Below are 14,519 nucleotides of genomic sequence, written 5' to 3'. Positions count from 1 at the left end.
ATTTTTGAATAATTAAATGTTTGTGTACCTGAATATGTGTCCTCATTTAATACTAATTTCTTGTTAACTCCTCTCCTATTTCCTTGTGGATTTGATCCCAATCAGGACAGACAGATTTAATTAAACCCCAAATCAGTATCTTTAAAAACTCAATCTGTTTTAAAAGTCGTTTTTTATATGCAATAGAATTTGTGTTCATTATTGGGTTGTTTTGATTTGTTTAAAAGCAAGTTTTATGCTTCTGCTTCATGGATGACCTTGACTCGTGTTTTCATCAGTTGCACATTTGCCAGTCAAACATTTCCTGTTTTCTCTCTATTGCCTTGATTTTGTGGAAAAGAGAACTGTAAAGGAAACAGAAAAGATTGAAATCAGGCTTAATAATTTGAAATAGTGCACATGCAAGAATAAATATGTGCTAGATAAATATTTTGAGTGGCACCGGATTAATTTTAAAATGTATTTGTATTAATAAAAAGGCACAGTTAATTTGTTTGTAGCCAAAACTTTGTAACCTGGAGAAAAAGCTTGAGAAAAAAAAAGTTTAACTGAGAAGATAAATAACATATTAAGACATCTTGAATAGTAAATGATATGTATTTGACTTGCACTTCATTTATATATATATATATATATATATATATATATATATATATATATATATATATATATATATGAATGATCTTGTAATCTTCTCATTCTCTCACTCAGTAAATGTGACTGCAGAGGGCAGATGAGTTTCTGGTTAATCAGTAGGCTACATAGTAAAATTATATTGCTTTCTTAAGCCAGTGACTGAATGAACACAGGAATCCACTGATTGTGAAAGTGAAACAGAGAGAGACATAGTAATGAATGTGTGACGCTGAGGTTTCTGGTGTATAAAATAACAATGTGGCTTATCAGAATTAAATTCTTGACAGTCAACTCCTTACAAGCCTGCAGCAGCCCTGCACTCGTGCCACTGTGGGTATAAACACACAAACACACACAGCCAAGTGACAGAAATAGCAGTCGTTCTCCACACTGCTGCTGTGGAGGCTGAGATGAAGCAGCTGGTCTCACTTAAGATGTTTCACCCATCATCACAGTTTTGTTAATGTCAGCTGCAGTGGGAGGCATCTGCACCAGTGGTCAACATCTGCAGTTATGTTGTCTGCTGCTTTTAAACGCTTAAAGCACCATGATTGGTTATCAGTGATTTTATCGTGAAAGTAAATCCAACAGTTTTTAAAACTAAATCTTTATCATTATAGTTATCGTCCTTGGTGTGAACGGATCTTTAGTTCTGAAAGTTCAACTTTATAGTTCCAAAAAGGCAAGGGAATACAAAATTACTTTCAATTAAATTGACATCTCTTCTCTTTTTATAGAGATTGCCATCATAAGAAGTTTTCTAGGTAATAAAATTACTTAACTGTAAGCTGTTGTAAGCTGATTACAACTAGAAAAGCTGATTTTCATAAAAAAAAAAGACCTTTTAAGAGCTGGTATTAAAGGGATAGTTCACCCAAAAATTGAAAATGTGATGTTTATCTGCTTACCCCCAGAGCATCCAAGATGTAGGTGACTTTGTTTCTTCAGTAGAACACAAATGATGATTTTTAACTCCAACCGTTGCCGTCTGTCAGTCGTATAATGCATGTCAATGGGAACTTCGTCTATAGGAGTAAAAAAACAACATGCACAGACAAATCCAAATTAAACCCTGCGGCTCGTGACGACACATTGATGTCCTAATGCTGCGTTCACACCGAACGCATCTGGGGCGTCTGATTTACATGTTAAGTCAATGTAAACGCATGTCTAGTCATCCTGCGGCGCGAATCAAGCGCATAGCGCGGCGCGAATCGGCCATTGACGCGCGAATTCAGCGTTCACGCATCTGACGCGCGAATTGAGCGCCTGACGCCCGAGTTGAAAAATCTGAACTTTGCCATAAATTCGCGGTGCATTAACCAATCAGAGACTCTGCTTTGGTAACGTGTTTATGACGTGATCAGCGGTGGAGACCAGAACAAAGATAATAGTCGCTGTGTGTGGCCACCCTGAGCTCTATGATGTGTCATCATATTTTTATATAGACAGGAATAAAAAGGACCTTGACTGGAAGAGGATAAGCGAAGAAATCGGACAATCTGTTTAGTTGTAAAATGCTTTGCATGATTTTTGCCGTTGATCATAGCCCACCTGCTCGCTTGCAAAAGCCGGCCGGCATAACAGACTTAAATTACTGCTACTAGTTTACAACTGACAAGATGTGTTTATTCAGAGGATCTGTGCAGAAAGAGATGAAAGCCCCTCCCATGACGTGAATTCGCGTCTGAACACACTTTGTTTAGACGCGCGAATTGAGCGAATTTTACACGCGTCTGACTTCAAAATGTTCAAGCGTCCAACTAGATGCATCTGGCGTGAATTTGACACCCCAGACGCGTTCGGTGTGAACGCAGCATAAGACATGAAACGATCGGTTTGTGCGAGAAACCGAACAGTATTTATATAATATTTGCCTTGACCACGCGGTGTGTGAGGTCTGAAAACGCGCTCTGATGACGGAAGTGATCTCTCGCGCATATACGTCAATGAGTGTGAGAGATCACTTCCGTTGTCAGAGCGCGATCAGACCTCACAGACCAGATGTGGAGGGCATTTGGACATAGTGGTGTTTTAGAGGTTAAAAATTAATGTGTCGTCACGAGCCGCAGGGTTTAATTTGGATTTGTCTGTGCATGTTTTTTTTGACTCTTATAGACGAAGTTCCCATTGACATGCATTATACGACTGACAGACTGCAATGGTTGGAGTTAAAAATCATCATTTGTGTTCTACTGAAGAAACAAAGTCACCTACATCTTGGATGCCCCGGGGGTAAGCAGATAAACATCACATTTTCATTCCTTTAATTTCCATGATTTTCCAGGTCTGTAAATCACACATTTACTAAGGTTTTGCATGACTTTGGGATCTTTCTGAATTAATTTGTTAGATAATTGATTTGATATTTCCTATTTTCTTGTATACTTTACAGAATTTAGGATAAAATTTTGTGTTATGAAATTAAACATGAAATACATAAAGGTGTAAAAGCTCAAAATCAATGTAATTATTGGTCAGTATATAGAACTGGAATCGGATTTATTGTTTGCTGAGTTAAAGTTACCTCTGAGTCTGTGTAATCATTTACCATGGTATAAGGATACAAAGGTCATACATGATGTGACCCTAAGTACACTATAAGGAAAACAGAGCAGAAAAAAAAACACGACCAGATGTAAACTATTTTACTACGCTAATGTGAACAATACCACACAGTGTTTTGCAATATATACAATATTTATTTAAAAACACACAAAAAAAATTGGAAATGATAACCATCACACAGTTCACAAATATTGTGGAGGCAGTGTGAACACAGTTGCAGGGAGATGATCTGTCAAAATAGGAGAAATATATTCTTCTCGCTTTATATATTAAAATAGGGATTCATGATAAAACAGACAAATGTGCTGTAAGCACTGGGTAAAACGAAAGAATTTAACATTCTGGGTATGAAATGCTTCCTATACCATTACTTTTATACAAAATGCCAATTCAATTCCTCACAGAGTCATAAGGAAGTCAATAAGTACAGACCAGATCATGTGATTGCTGCAGTAAACCTGTCAATTAAAGGGACAGTACACTCAAAAACGAACATTCTGTCATCATTTACTCATATCGTTCTAAAAGCCTGTTCACACCAAGAACGATAACTATAAAGCAGTGGTTCCCAAACTGGGGTGCGCGAGGTGACAACAGGGGGTACGCGAACAAAATGCTGAGTTGTTCATTTAAATCTACCTTAAAATAATATTAAAATCGAGCATGTACTTCGAACTTCCAAAATGTCGTAAATCCAGTACATTTAATCAAATTACCTCATCAATTGCAGTCAAAAATTACTGTATCCACCATAGACTGTAAAACAAGCAGCATGCAAATGATAGATTGCGTGCAGAGTCTGCTGCCTTAAATCGCGCTAAATTACTGCCGTTCTCAACACTACACCTTTGTAAAAGTAGGGATTTAGCACTTACTCGCATGAAGAACAAATATAGACACAGATAGTGGATTAATTTCCATTTAAGACTCAAACTTTCTCCGATATAAAAACATACCTTGTGTGAGTTCTTGTATTTAATGATGATAACGAGCAAGAACGCACTTGTTCCCAAATATCCACATGACTGTAAACGTGGCATTATTATACAACGGTTCAAAAAATAAAAAGTAAATTTTAAACACCGTACTGTCAGTATTTACTCTATTTTGCTGTGAAATAATAGTTCTAACGAAAACCACAGCAGAACTACAACACACATCTGTGTTTCGCGAACAATTCTGCGGCTTTGAGCGAATCGTGAGTCAATGATTCAAAGATTCATTCACAGCCACTTGCCTCGTTACTGAATGAATGACTTAATGACTAACTCATAAAAACACTGACTTGCTGCCACCTACTGGCGGTTTTAGTTTAATATTTAAAAGTTTTACTTAGTTTTACCATCATTGCATATTTCTTTATTGAACATTTTTATTTAAAACATTTATTTGATAAAGTTATTCATAAAGCTAAAAAAATGCACTGGAAAATCAATTTAGGGGGCAAATATTGTCCCTTGATGGTAAAGGTGTGACTGCAGTCAAAGTGGAAGAGAGGGGGTACGCAGAAGGATGGTAGTCCCTTCAGGGGGGTACTCCAAGCTAAAATGTTTGGGAACCACTGCTATAAAGATAACTATTTGAGCATCCACAACAGCAGACGATATTGTTCTGCTTTTGTCATCTGCTGCATTAAATGCTCAAGCTCTTTAAAGCAGGATGGATTCTGATTGGCTGTCAATGTTTTTATCGTTCATCAGCTGGAAATAATCGTTGTGAAAAGGATTCCAACAATATTGTTTCTCTGGAGTCTTTTGTGTGAACGGGCCTTAAACCCATATGACTGTCATCTGTATAACATAAAAGAAAATACATTTCAACAGTTTGTGTCCATAAAAAGGAAGTCAATGGTGTCCAAATAAAGTCAAACAGGTCTGGAATGACACTATCCCTTTAAACGTAGATCCACTGCAGGTTGAGTAAACAGTGCAAAATAGAGTATCCACTATTACTTGAGAACTGCTGAAATGGACAATATTCAGTAACACATTCATTTGTCTGAGGTTATCTGTGAATATGCTACATAATTACTCATTCTGTCCATCTTTTTGGCCAAAAAAAGCTTTTAAAAAGAGTCCCAGATCTCCAGTGACCTCAGAGGAGAGGACATATGCTGTTCCACCACCACCGATCTCCCATAGCGTTCACTTCAATTCAGTTTTACATCCACAACTGCCGAAATCGTCAAGAGGAAGTTCCATCCTCCTTTTCCCGTAAGGTGTGATGGCTGGTTAAAGCAGTCTCTATCTCTCGGCCTCCATGACAATACTAGTATGCTCAGCGGAGGCTTGCTGAGTCACAGCTGCGGGCCAGCCTGGAGAGGCCGTCTGCGGCACAAGCTGACCCGGAGTCCATCGCCCCTGGAGGCCAGGGGTCGCCGGAGGGCTCATGGCCCAGTTGGTGTGAGGAGCTGGTGATGTAGCCATAGAAGTGATGGGACTGCTGTTGCTGAAGCTCTCTGAGGCTTTGAGATGAGAAAACATGGCTAGGGCATCTGGGAAGTTGGGAGGTGTCGCTGGTGTGTTGGCTGGAGTGCACATCTGGAAATCAAAAAACACAACCAACTTAAAGTCAGCATGAAAATGAAATGTTGTAATACGTCTTTTTTCCCCCTATTGTGATGCATATCTGAGTGAAACGGTTTGGGGAATTAGAAAAAAAAAAATGCAGGGCAGGACTTTCATCCTTTGGGAATTTGATTGTAGGACGCTGGGTGTTGCTAACTAGCTCATGAAGAAAACAGATGTTTTGATTGGGAGGTTAACGTTTTTGATTAAAGATTACGAGTGCACGTGAATTCTAAGAAATAATAATGCGCACCGTTTATAATAATGCAATTCTGTAAAAATTGCCAGTTTTGCCAATTTCATTTTGACTTCTGAAATCTGGTGTGCTTAATGTATCATTAGATTTTTACAGTCATGTCCACTGAATGGAAATAATTTTCTGAGGATTCTAAGGAAGTTTCTTGTTGTCTTGTGGGTGAGTAACTGAGGTTGTAGACCTTTGGAGCTGATACAATAATGATTGGCCACCTCGCCTGAACAAACACCAGACCTGATGCACTCACAAATGTTACTATAGCAACATTTAGTCTTTCAGAGGCCAGCATTAAGAAGATAATCAGATGAAAAACATCACCTATGACGTCTTTTGTGACATGCTGTATTCCTGTTTAAAACATATTCGTATTTATCAAAGCCTTTTTGTGGTCATCTGACCTAAGACTTTGCATATTCTGTAATAAACCATATTCTCTGTATGTTAAATACTTTTGAAATGACTTCTGTTTATTATACGGCTCTCAGAAATACCTTACTCTGGTTGGTCAGTCACAACAGTGTGGTCACAAATGTGTTAAACTGTATATACTAGAATACTTTTCAAAAGTGACAATAAAGACATTTATAATGTAACAAAAGATTTCATTAACAGTTTACAATAAGGTTCATTAGTTATCATGAAGTAATAATGAACTACACTTATACAGCACTTATTAATCTTAGTAAATGTTAATTTCAACATTTACTAATACATTATTAAAATCAAGAGTTGTGTTTGTTAATATTAGTTATTGCACTGTGAACTAACACGAACAAACAACGAACAGCTGGATTTTTATTAACTAACGTTAACAAAGATTAACAAATGCAGTACAAATGTATTGCTCACAGTTAGATCATGTTAGATAATACATTATTGTTTAACTAATGAACCTTACTGTAAAGAGTTACCAAGATTATTTTTTCAAACACTCCTGAATCACCTTTTCCACAAAGATATGAAGCAGCTCAACTGTTTTTTTACATTGATAATGATAATAAATGTTTCTTTAGCAGCAAATCATCATATCAGAAAGATTTCTGAAGGATCATGTGACACTGAAGACTGGAGTAATGATGCTGAAAATTCAGCTTTGATCACAGGAATAAATTACATATTGAAACAGAAAATAACTATTTTAAATAGCAATAACATTTTACAGTATTACTGTATTTTTGATCAAATAAGCAAAGTAAATAGCTGTGCTAGTTTTTCACATCACTCCACAATATATGTGGATGGCATAACTATATGTCAGAAAGCACATTTCTCCATTGATAGTCACTCAAAAGTAGCCATATGCCTAACAAAACATTTTGTAAACAATGTAAACCAATGGATCAAGGATCAGCTGGTGAATATCAGCAGTCCAGTGATAGTACCATCAACTGGACCAAAACACCCTTACAATTAAGCTATTACAACAAGTAGGACATTGAAACTGAAATCTATATATGTGTAAAGGCCATTTCTATGACTTGCTCGATACTCTGTCATCCGAAAATGTAACTGATCTCTGCTTTCCATTTACACACAGATCATTCATAATTCAGCTGTCTGCGTGCAGCTGTGGGGACCAAACATTTTAAGCAAACATGTCCAAGTCCAGCAAAACTGACATTGTGCAACATTACCTTTCACCTTAATTTTCACTATTATCAGAATCTGATTTGATTGTTTGCTTTTTCCATTGTCACATCCTTTGGTTTGATTGTTTAGATGTACTTTCACATTTACACATTGTAAAGCACACTGAGCACTGGCTGAGAGTTGTAATGCATTATTATTTTTGTTATAGTATTTATAAACGCCGTCAACTGCACGCTTGACCATGGCAGCGCCCATAAGGGTGCAACCCGCTCCCTGTAGAATAGACCGCCTTTTCTCATAAAAGTCTTCATCTCATGTGGATGAACATCATATTAATATTTCATTTTATGTGATGTTAGAGCAAACCATTTTAATTAGCAAACATTTTAAGCATACTTGAACGTGAGAGACAAATAAGGTGCTTTCCCAGCAAGGGCGTAGAATACGTTGGAGACGTGTCCCCTGCACTTTTAATAAAGCGTAAATTCATCCCCCGCACTTTTGAATGACCTGTCGTTTTATTATTAACTAAAATGAGGCGACCTAAACATTATGGAGCGCTCACTCTTGTGTAATATATGCTTCATTCATACTGGAAGCCGGAGGGCGCTCTCTCGCTGAATGTCCAAAACAGTTTCGTAGAAATAATTCAGCTATTCACTCTAGCAGCAGCTGAATAGAGTACCTCAGAGATTACGTGTTTTTGAAGGCAATACCGGAAGCGAGTTAGCATTTTAGGACTTCCAGTTCCATCGCCCGAAAGTCTATGGGTTTTTTGAATGGGTTGTTGCTAAATCGCCTGAAATAAGGTCTGCAGTTAACAAAGCCTCTAAATATTTTCACATTTTGATCTATGACATAAAACACACCAGTTATAACCCGCTTGTGATTTCTTTAAAACCTTTATTGTGTCTTAAAATGGCGGTTGCTAACAAGTTGCTAAAAGGGACTACTTCCTTTGGCGGGGACTTTAGACGTCATCATTAAAAATGGGAGATTTGGACAGCATTTCTCATGAAAAAGTGGATAAGTATTTATACTCAGCACAGATCATAATCAGCGAGTTTGAGGAAGTTTGGTGGTGACGACGTTGATCCATGGTGTGCTGTAGTCCGTTTATAGCCTACTGATAGCCTTTTATATCTGACCACTTTATTTAGGCTTCAAAATCTATAAATGTTGTATTAACTTGTAAAGATTATCTTGATAGACAAAACGTGTAAGTGTCATAACCCTTTGATAAACACAGAGCTTATTTTTTATGATTTTCCAAAAGTCCATGGGAAAAATGCATAGGCTTTCCATCGAGGGAACCCGTGCGCCGCTAACTTCCGGGTTGGCCTACAAAAACACTTAATCTCCGAGGTACTCTATAAAATGCAGAAACGTATTGACTGAAGAAACAAGATATAGTTTATGTGTGTTTTTCAAGCCATCTCAAGGTATTTATTGACAAAGTATATGAATAATGCAGTGCTAATTGACAACCATTTTAATGTTTTGAAGGAAGTCTCTTAAGCTCACCAAGACTGCATTTATTTAGTCAAAATATACAGTAAAAACAGTAATATTGCAAAATATTACTACAAATTAAAATGTGAATATATTTGAATATATAATTTATTCCTGTGATCAAAGCTGAATTTTCAGTATCATTGCTCCAGTCTTCAGTGTCACATGTTTTTCTGGATTCTTTGATGAATAGAAAGTTCAATGAACAGCATTTATTGTCATTGTCACTTTGATACATTTAATGTCTCCTTAATGAAGAAAAGTATTAATATCTCTCTTTTTTATCTTACCACAAATGTTTGAATGGTTTCCACAAAAATATGAAGCAGCACAACTGTATTCAACATTTATAATAATCAGAAATGTTTCTTGAGCATCAAAACATCATATAAGAATGATTTCTGAAGGATCATGTGACACTGAAGACTGCAGTAATGATGTTTAAAATTCAACTTTGATCACAGGAAAAAATTACATTTTACAATATATTCACAGAGAAAACAGTTATTTTAAATTGTAACAATATTTCACAATTTTTACTGCATTTTTTTTTTATTAAATAAATCCAGCCTTGGTAAGCAGAAGAGACATAGGCCTATTTCAATTGTCCAATTACAATTGTATGGTTTCCAAACTTTTGATAAGGAGTACCAACATTGTTCAGCAGTGTATTTGATTTCTTATCAGGGGCGGTTTCTTCATTCATTCTTCTTCAAAGTGAGAAAGGGACAGACTTTTTTCCACCACAGTGTGACGCTAACTGTCACTGCTAGGCTGTTTTGTTCTGCCAGCGTCAATCACGCTCTGTGGAGTACCGCCTCTTTTTGGGTGATTTCATTCTGGCCGAGAATTGCCCCGAGTGCTCTCATAGACTTCCATTCAAAGAACTTTTTTTTCGACCTGCAGGCACTGCAATGCAATCTCTATGGGTTCCGGGAGGGCTGGATTGGTGGAAACGTCTCTATTTATAATCTTTAAGCTAAAGTGACATCCAATAATTTCCTCAGTGCAGAACTTACATTTCACAGACATTTTCTCCATCTGTAAATGTTAGAAAGTCGAGAAAATATTTCTATTTTTGCTGTGACAGGAGTGGAAGCACAAACTTCCGTGAACGAGCGTCGCCGTGCGCATGCTCGCCAAACAGACGGGGTGCAATAATTCTGACTAAAATTAACAATTTATCTAAAATATTTGTTGTTGATTATTTGTTTTTGTTTGCGAACATAAATGTGCCACATGTAGAATTTCAAACCTACAACTAAGTGTAGTTTTATGATAGCAGTAACTGTAAAGCAGCGGTCTCAAACTGCCGGCACGCGGGCCATTTACGGCCCGCCTTCCCCCTCTACCCGGCCCGCAACTGATCTCAAAAATAAAACATAATCCGGCCCGCTAAATTATTATGATTCTTCTCTAGTTGCTACCTGTCTGATATGCAAAGAAAAGTCGCCGCTCTAAGGGGCATTCACATATCGCGTCACATGAGCGGCCGCGCCGCATTCTCCTTCTTTCCAAAACGCTTTCGCTCCAGTGGCGTCTGTCGTTGCTATGCAACCATGAGCCGCGCTCTCAACCGCTTTGGTTCTATTATGAGCGCACTTGCTTAAATCACAGTAAAAGCACTCGACTTGGAGTCACGAGCGTTGATTTAAACCGTCGATTTAATCCGATGCAGCCATTAAACGTTACTGATGCTCAAACAGCATCTTGGACAAATGTGGCCCAGCTGTGTGAGCACAAGCGCTGCTGTCAAGAAACAGAAGAGTGTACAAATGCATTCAGGGATTGTATTTGTTCAGTACGGTGTTGTTCAGTGCAAGATTTTAATGTTATTTAAGCTAACAAAGTAAGGGAAAATACTTCCACTAAATGTTAAAAACTAATAAAGTATGTAACAATGAGAGATTTTTATTTTTTGGCAAAATAAATTTGATAGGCCTATAATATATATAATATATATATATATATATATATATATATATTAGTTTTTTGTTTATTTCTGACGCCTCCATGCCACAAGTGTTGCTGGTTTTGTTCCTAAATTACTATTTTTTTTATTTTTTATTCCATGCACCTTGTTGGATATGAGAAGTTGCACCAGACTATTGCAATTAATAGTTTTATATTAGTATATTAGTAGTATTATATTAGTAATAGTATTATATAATTATATTAGACTCTGTCACAATGAGAGAGACACTGCTGTTTACATTTAGTATGGTAAATAAAATATTTATAGTATAGGTATACAAATATTTTAGTAGGCCTAATGAAATTTGAAGTAAATGAGAAATAATGCAAAGGAAAGTAAATTTTCTGAAATGTTTTCTTGCGCTTGAATGTTAATATGGCCCTCCTATGAGATGTCAATCACAGAAACGGCCCCCCTGCCAATTTGAGTTTGAGACCCCTGCTGTAAAGCGACTATTGTAGGGTAATCATAGACTAATAATTTGTTTGTGCTATTTTTTTTTTTTTTTTCAGTTTTAGTTTAGTGAATGTAACTTCGGCTTTAAAAAGCATTATTTTGTTTTTAGATTGTAGTGTCACAATGTTGCTCATAATATAACAGACTACAAAGTTGCATTCATGTTTGTTTTCATAGCCTTCAATATGAACATTAAATACAGATTTATTTTTTTTTTTCTAGTTCAAGAACATAGAAAAATGTTCAAAACACCGAGATTATACATTGTCATTCAGTCCAAAAATAGAGGATTTTTTTTGGCGATATTGCCCAGCCATATGGCATGCTTTAAATACTGAATTTTCCATGTTTTAGATATGTAATGTATCATTACTGCTTGTTATTTAACAATTAGCCTATTCTGCATATCTAATTTTTTTTGTACCCCCCCCCCCCCTCCCAAAAAAAAAAAAAAATTTTAGCACCAGCCTCCACTATTTCTTATTAAAAGCAAATAGATTTCAAATTTAAAGGAATAGATGAGATTAAAAAATAAAAAGTCTATCAATTAGACAAAAGTCAGATAAAACCCAACATTAGTGCCCCCCTCACTGCTGAATGATGGCTACGCCCCTGTCTCCAGGGGTTAGCTCAACTCGATTTGCATGTGACCGGTAGTACTACATCTTCTGAGAAATTCCAAACAAATTCCTTTCATTTAGGATATCTGATGAAAAAATAGAAAAACATTATTTTTTGAGCCAGTGCTGTTTTGAACAGGCCCCACAGCGCGGTCGTGTCGTGTCGTTGTTAATGTTATCGCAGCAGCGGCATCGGTGTAAACAGCGCAGTCAGCGCCAAGCGCGTGCTCTCGGTTTCCTGGAATCGCCCTCCCTCCCCCACAACTCTGGACACGTTTACAAAGTCGCAACTCCCACGAGTCCAGATTATTTTATCATCTTTAATATTTACATACTTAATGAACTACCAACGGAAGACTATATGCGCTTAAACGGCGAAGTTGTGAGTTTTAAACGACATAAATGCAGCCCTCGCGAGAAAACACGCCAGCCTATGTTTATTTTTGTAGGACTCGTGGTTTCAACATGGCGGAAATCATCATAACAGATACTAAAAACTATCAAAACACAATAACAAATACTACAGAAAAATAAATATAGGCTACATACTCACCATTTGATGACTGTAAGGAATATTAGCCTCTTGGAAAAAAGTACTGAGTGCAGTCTGCAACACCATAAAAGAGTTATCAGTTATTCATAAATACGTGAGAAAGAAACAAATTTGTATCGGAGGGCTTTGAACGTACATTTAAATTTATAAACAATGCGCTGAAGCCAACTTTTTTTCTTTTTTTTTTTTTAATTCCGTTTCAAATATTTTATACAGAGTATTTAATTTGTTGGCTTGTTTTGCTGTCTGTTGCAATGAGCTTGTTTTGCATTATTATAAACTACATCGAATACACGAAGAGTTAATTATAGTGATTTATATTATAGATACTAGTGTGCAACATGACATTCAGTTTGATGTTATTTTCCCAAACAAAAAACAAACATACCTCAAACTGCCAATGTGAAGCTTGTAGAAGCTGCTTTGCTTGATCTGCCGCACATCCGGCTGTAAGAACAAACTGGTTTATCATAACTTGATGCCTTAGTTCCTCCATATTCAGTTAAGAAAGCTGTGTGGTTTCGTCCGTTCAAACTTTCAGCTTGCAATCTTTCAAAAACGCCGCACACGAACATCAACTTGTCGACCACAAACAAGAAATGTTGTGCGTTGAAGCGTCAGCCGCGCTTAGCGCCCCCTGTCGGACAACTGCACTGAGCGTCAGAGAAGAACTCTGGGATTTGTAGGCGAGTCACGTATGCAAATAAGAGCCTCAGTGGACTCAAGAAAGACAAATATGGATATGATTTGGCTGGCAAGTTACCCATTTCCTTATCTAACTTTCATCGACAACGCCTTCTCTCATGGAAATTGTGTTTTGTCCATAACTTTTCCCCGCACAAAGTTCTCCTTTGGAATAATGCTGATATAACTGTTATAAATAAGTCTCTCTTCTTTCCTAGATGGTTTAACAATAACTTTAATTGCATTCTATCTGTCTTTGATGATTTGGGTGATATTCTAACTTATGTGCAATTTATGAATCTCCATAAAACAACAGACATATTCGTACAATCTTTCAGATGAAGAGAAAGATTACTCCAAGGGGTAAATTCTATTGGGATTCTCTTGTAAAAAGTGTATTGTAAAAGATTGTAATTTAACCAATACATTTTGGGCTTATTTAAGTTCCTATATTTTTACCCATACAAATGTAACCCATACCTTCATCCTTAAGGAAGTTATCTTTTACTATGAAAACCCAAAGCTATACTATCCCTTGAATATGTTGTTAATTTTTTTTATCTTGTATGCAAAATTCTTCATTCACAAACAAAAGTGGCTTAAATCTCCCCTAAGCTTTCCTCTTTTTCTTGCTGAATTTAACTCCTCTATTTTATCCCTCAGACTTATAAATAACAAAAAAGTGCTACATTTTTGATGCATTATGATGATTTATTTATAGATGTGATTTAACCTAATTATTGTGCTTTTCTTTTCTTTATTATTTCATATTGATGTATGCAAATTCAGGATATTTGTTTTCTGTTCTTTTAATGTATGATTATTCAATGTAACAAACACAACCACACTTTATTTCCCAGATCCTGTATGTATGTATGTTCAAATTTTGCAATAAAAAAAGGAAAAAACAAAACAAATATGGATATGAAATTCACGTTAAATTCTTACAAACATACCTTACATCAAGCTGCCCCCACCGTATCATGTTATTAACATTATCACTTTCATTCTGTTGCACCAAAGACTTAGGACAAATAATTACAGTAGTGTACTGATTACCTGGGTTTTTTACAGTAATTGCACCGTATCACATAATTACAGT

The 14,519-nt window shown here is 36.4% G+C and overlaps 1 protein-coding gene across 1 annotated transcript; it reads right to left on the bottom strand.

Annotated features, from left to right (window-relative positions):
* Positions 1-3,301: 3,301 nt before the first annotated feature.
* On the bottom strand, positions 3,302-13,367 carry ubald1b (UBA-like domain containing 1b). Its single transcript, XM_067382557.1, has 3 exons — positions 13,122-13,367; positions 12,734-12,787; positions 3,302-5,744 (listed from the first exon to the last, which is right to left on the bottom strand). Exons 1-3 carry the CDS (start codon positions 13,227-13,229, stop codon positions 5,448-5,450), a joined length of 459 nt encoding a protein of 152 aa, XP_067238658.1. The 5' UTR covers positions 13,230-13,367; the 3' UTR covers positions 3,302-5,447.
* Between the last annotated feature and the right edge of the window lie 1,152 nt (positions 13,368-14,519).

The sequence above is a fragment of the Chanodichthys erythropterus genome, chromosome 3 (genome assembly GCF_024489055.1).
Source record: "Chanodichthys erythropterus isolate Z2021 chromosome 3, ASM2448905v1, whole genome shotgun sequence".
Lineage (NCBI taxonomy): Eukaryota > Metazoa > Chordata > Actinopteri > Cypriniformes > Xenocyprididae > Chanodichthys > Chanodichthys erythropterus.
This window is presented reverse-complemented; position numbering and strand designations above follow the sequence as displayed.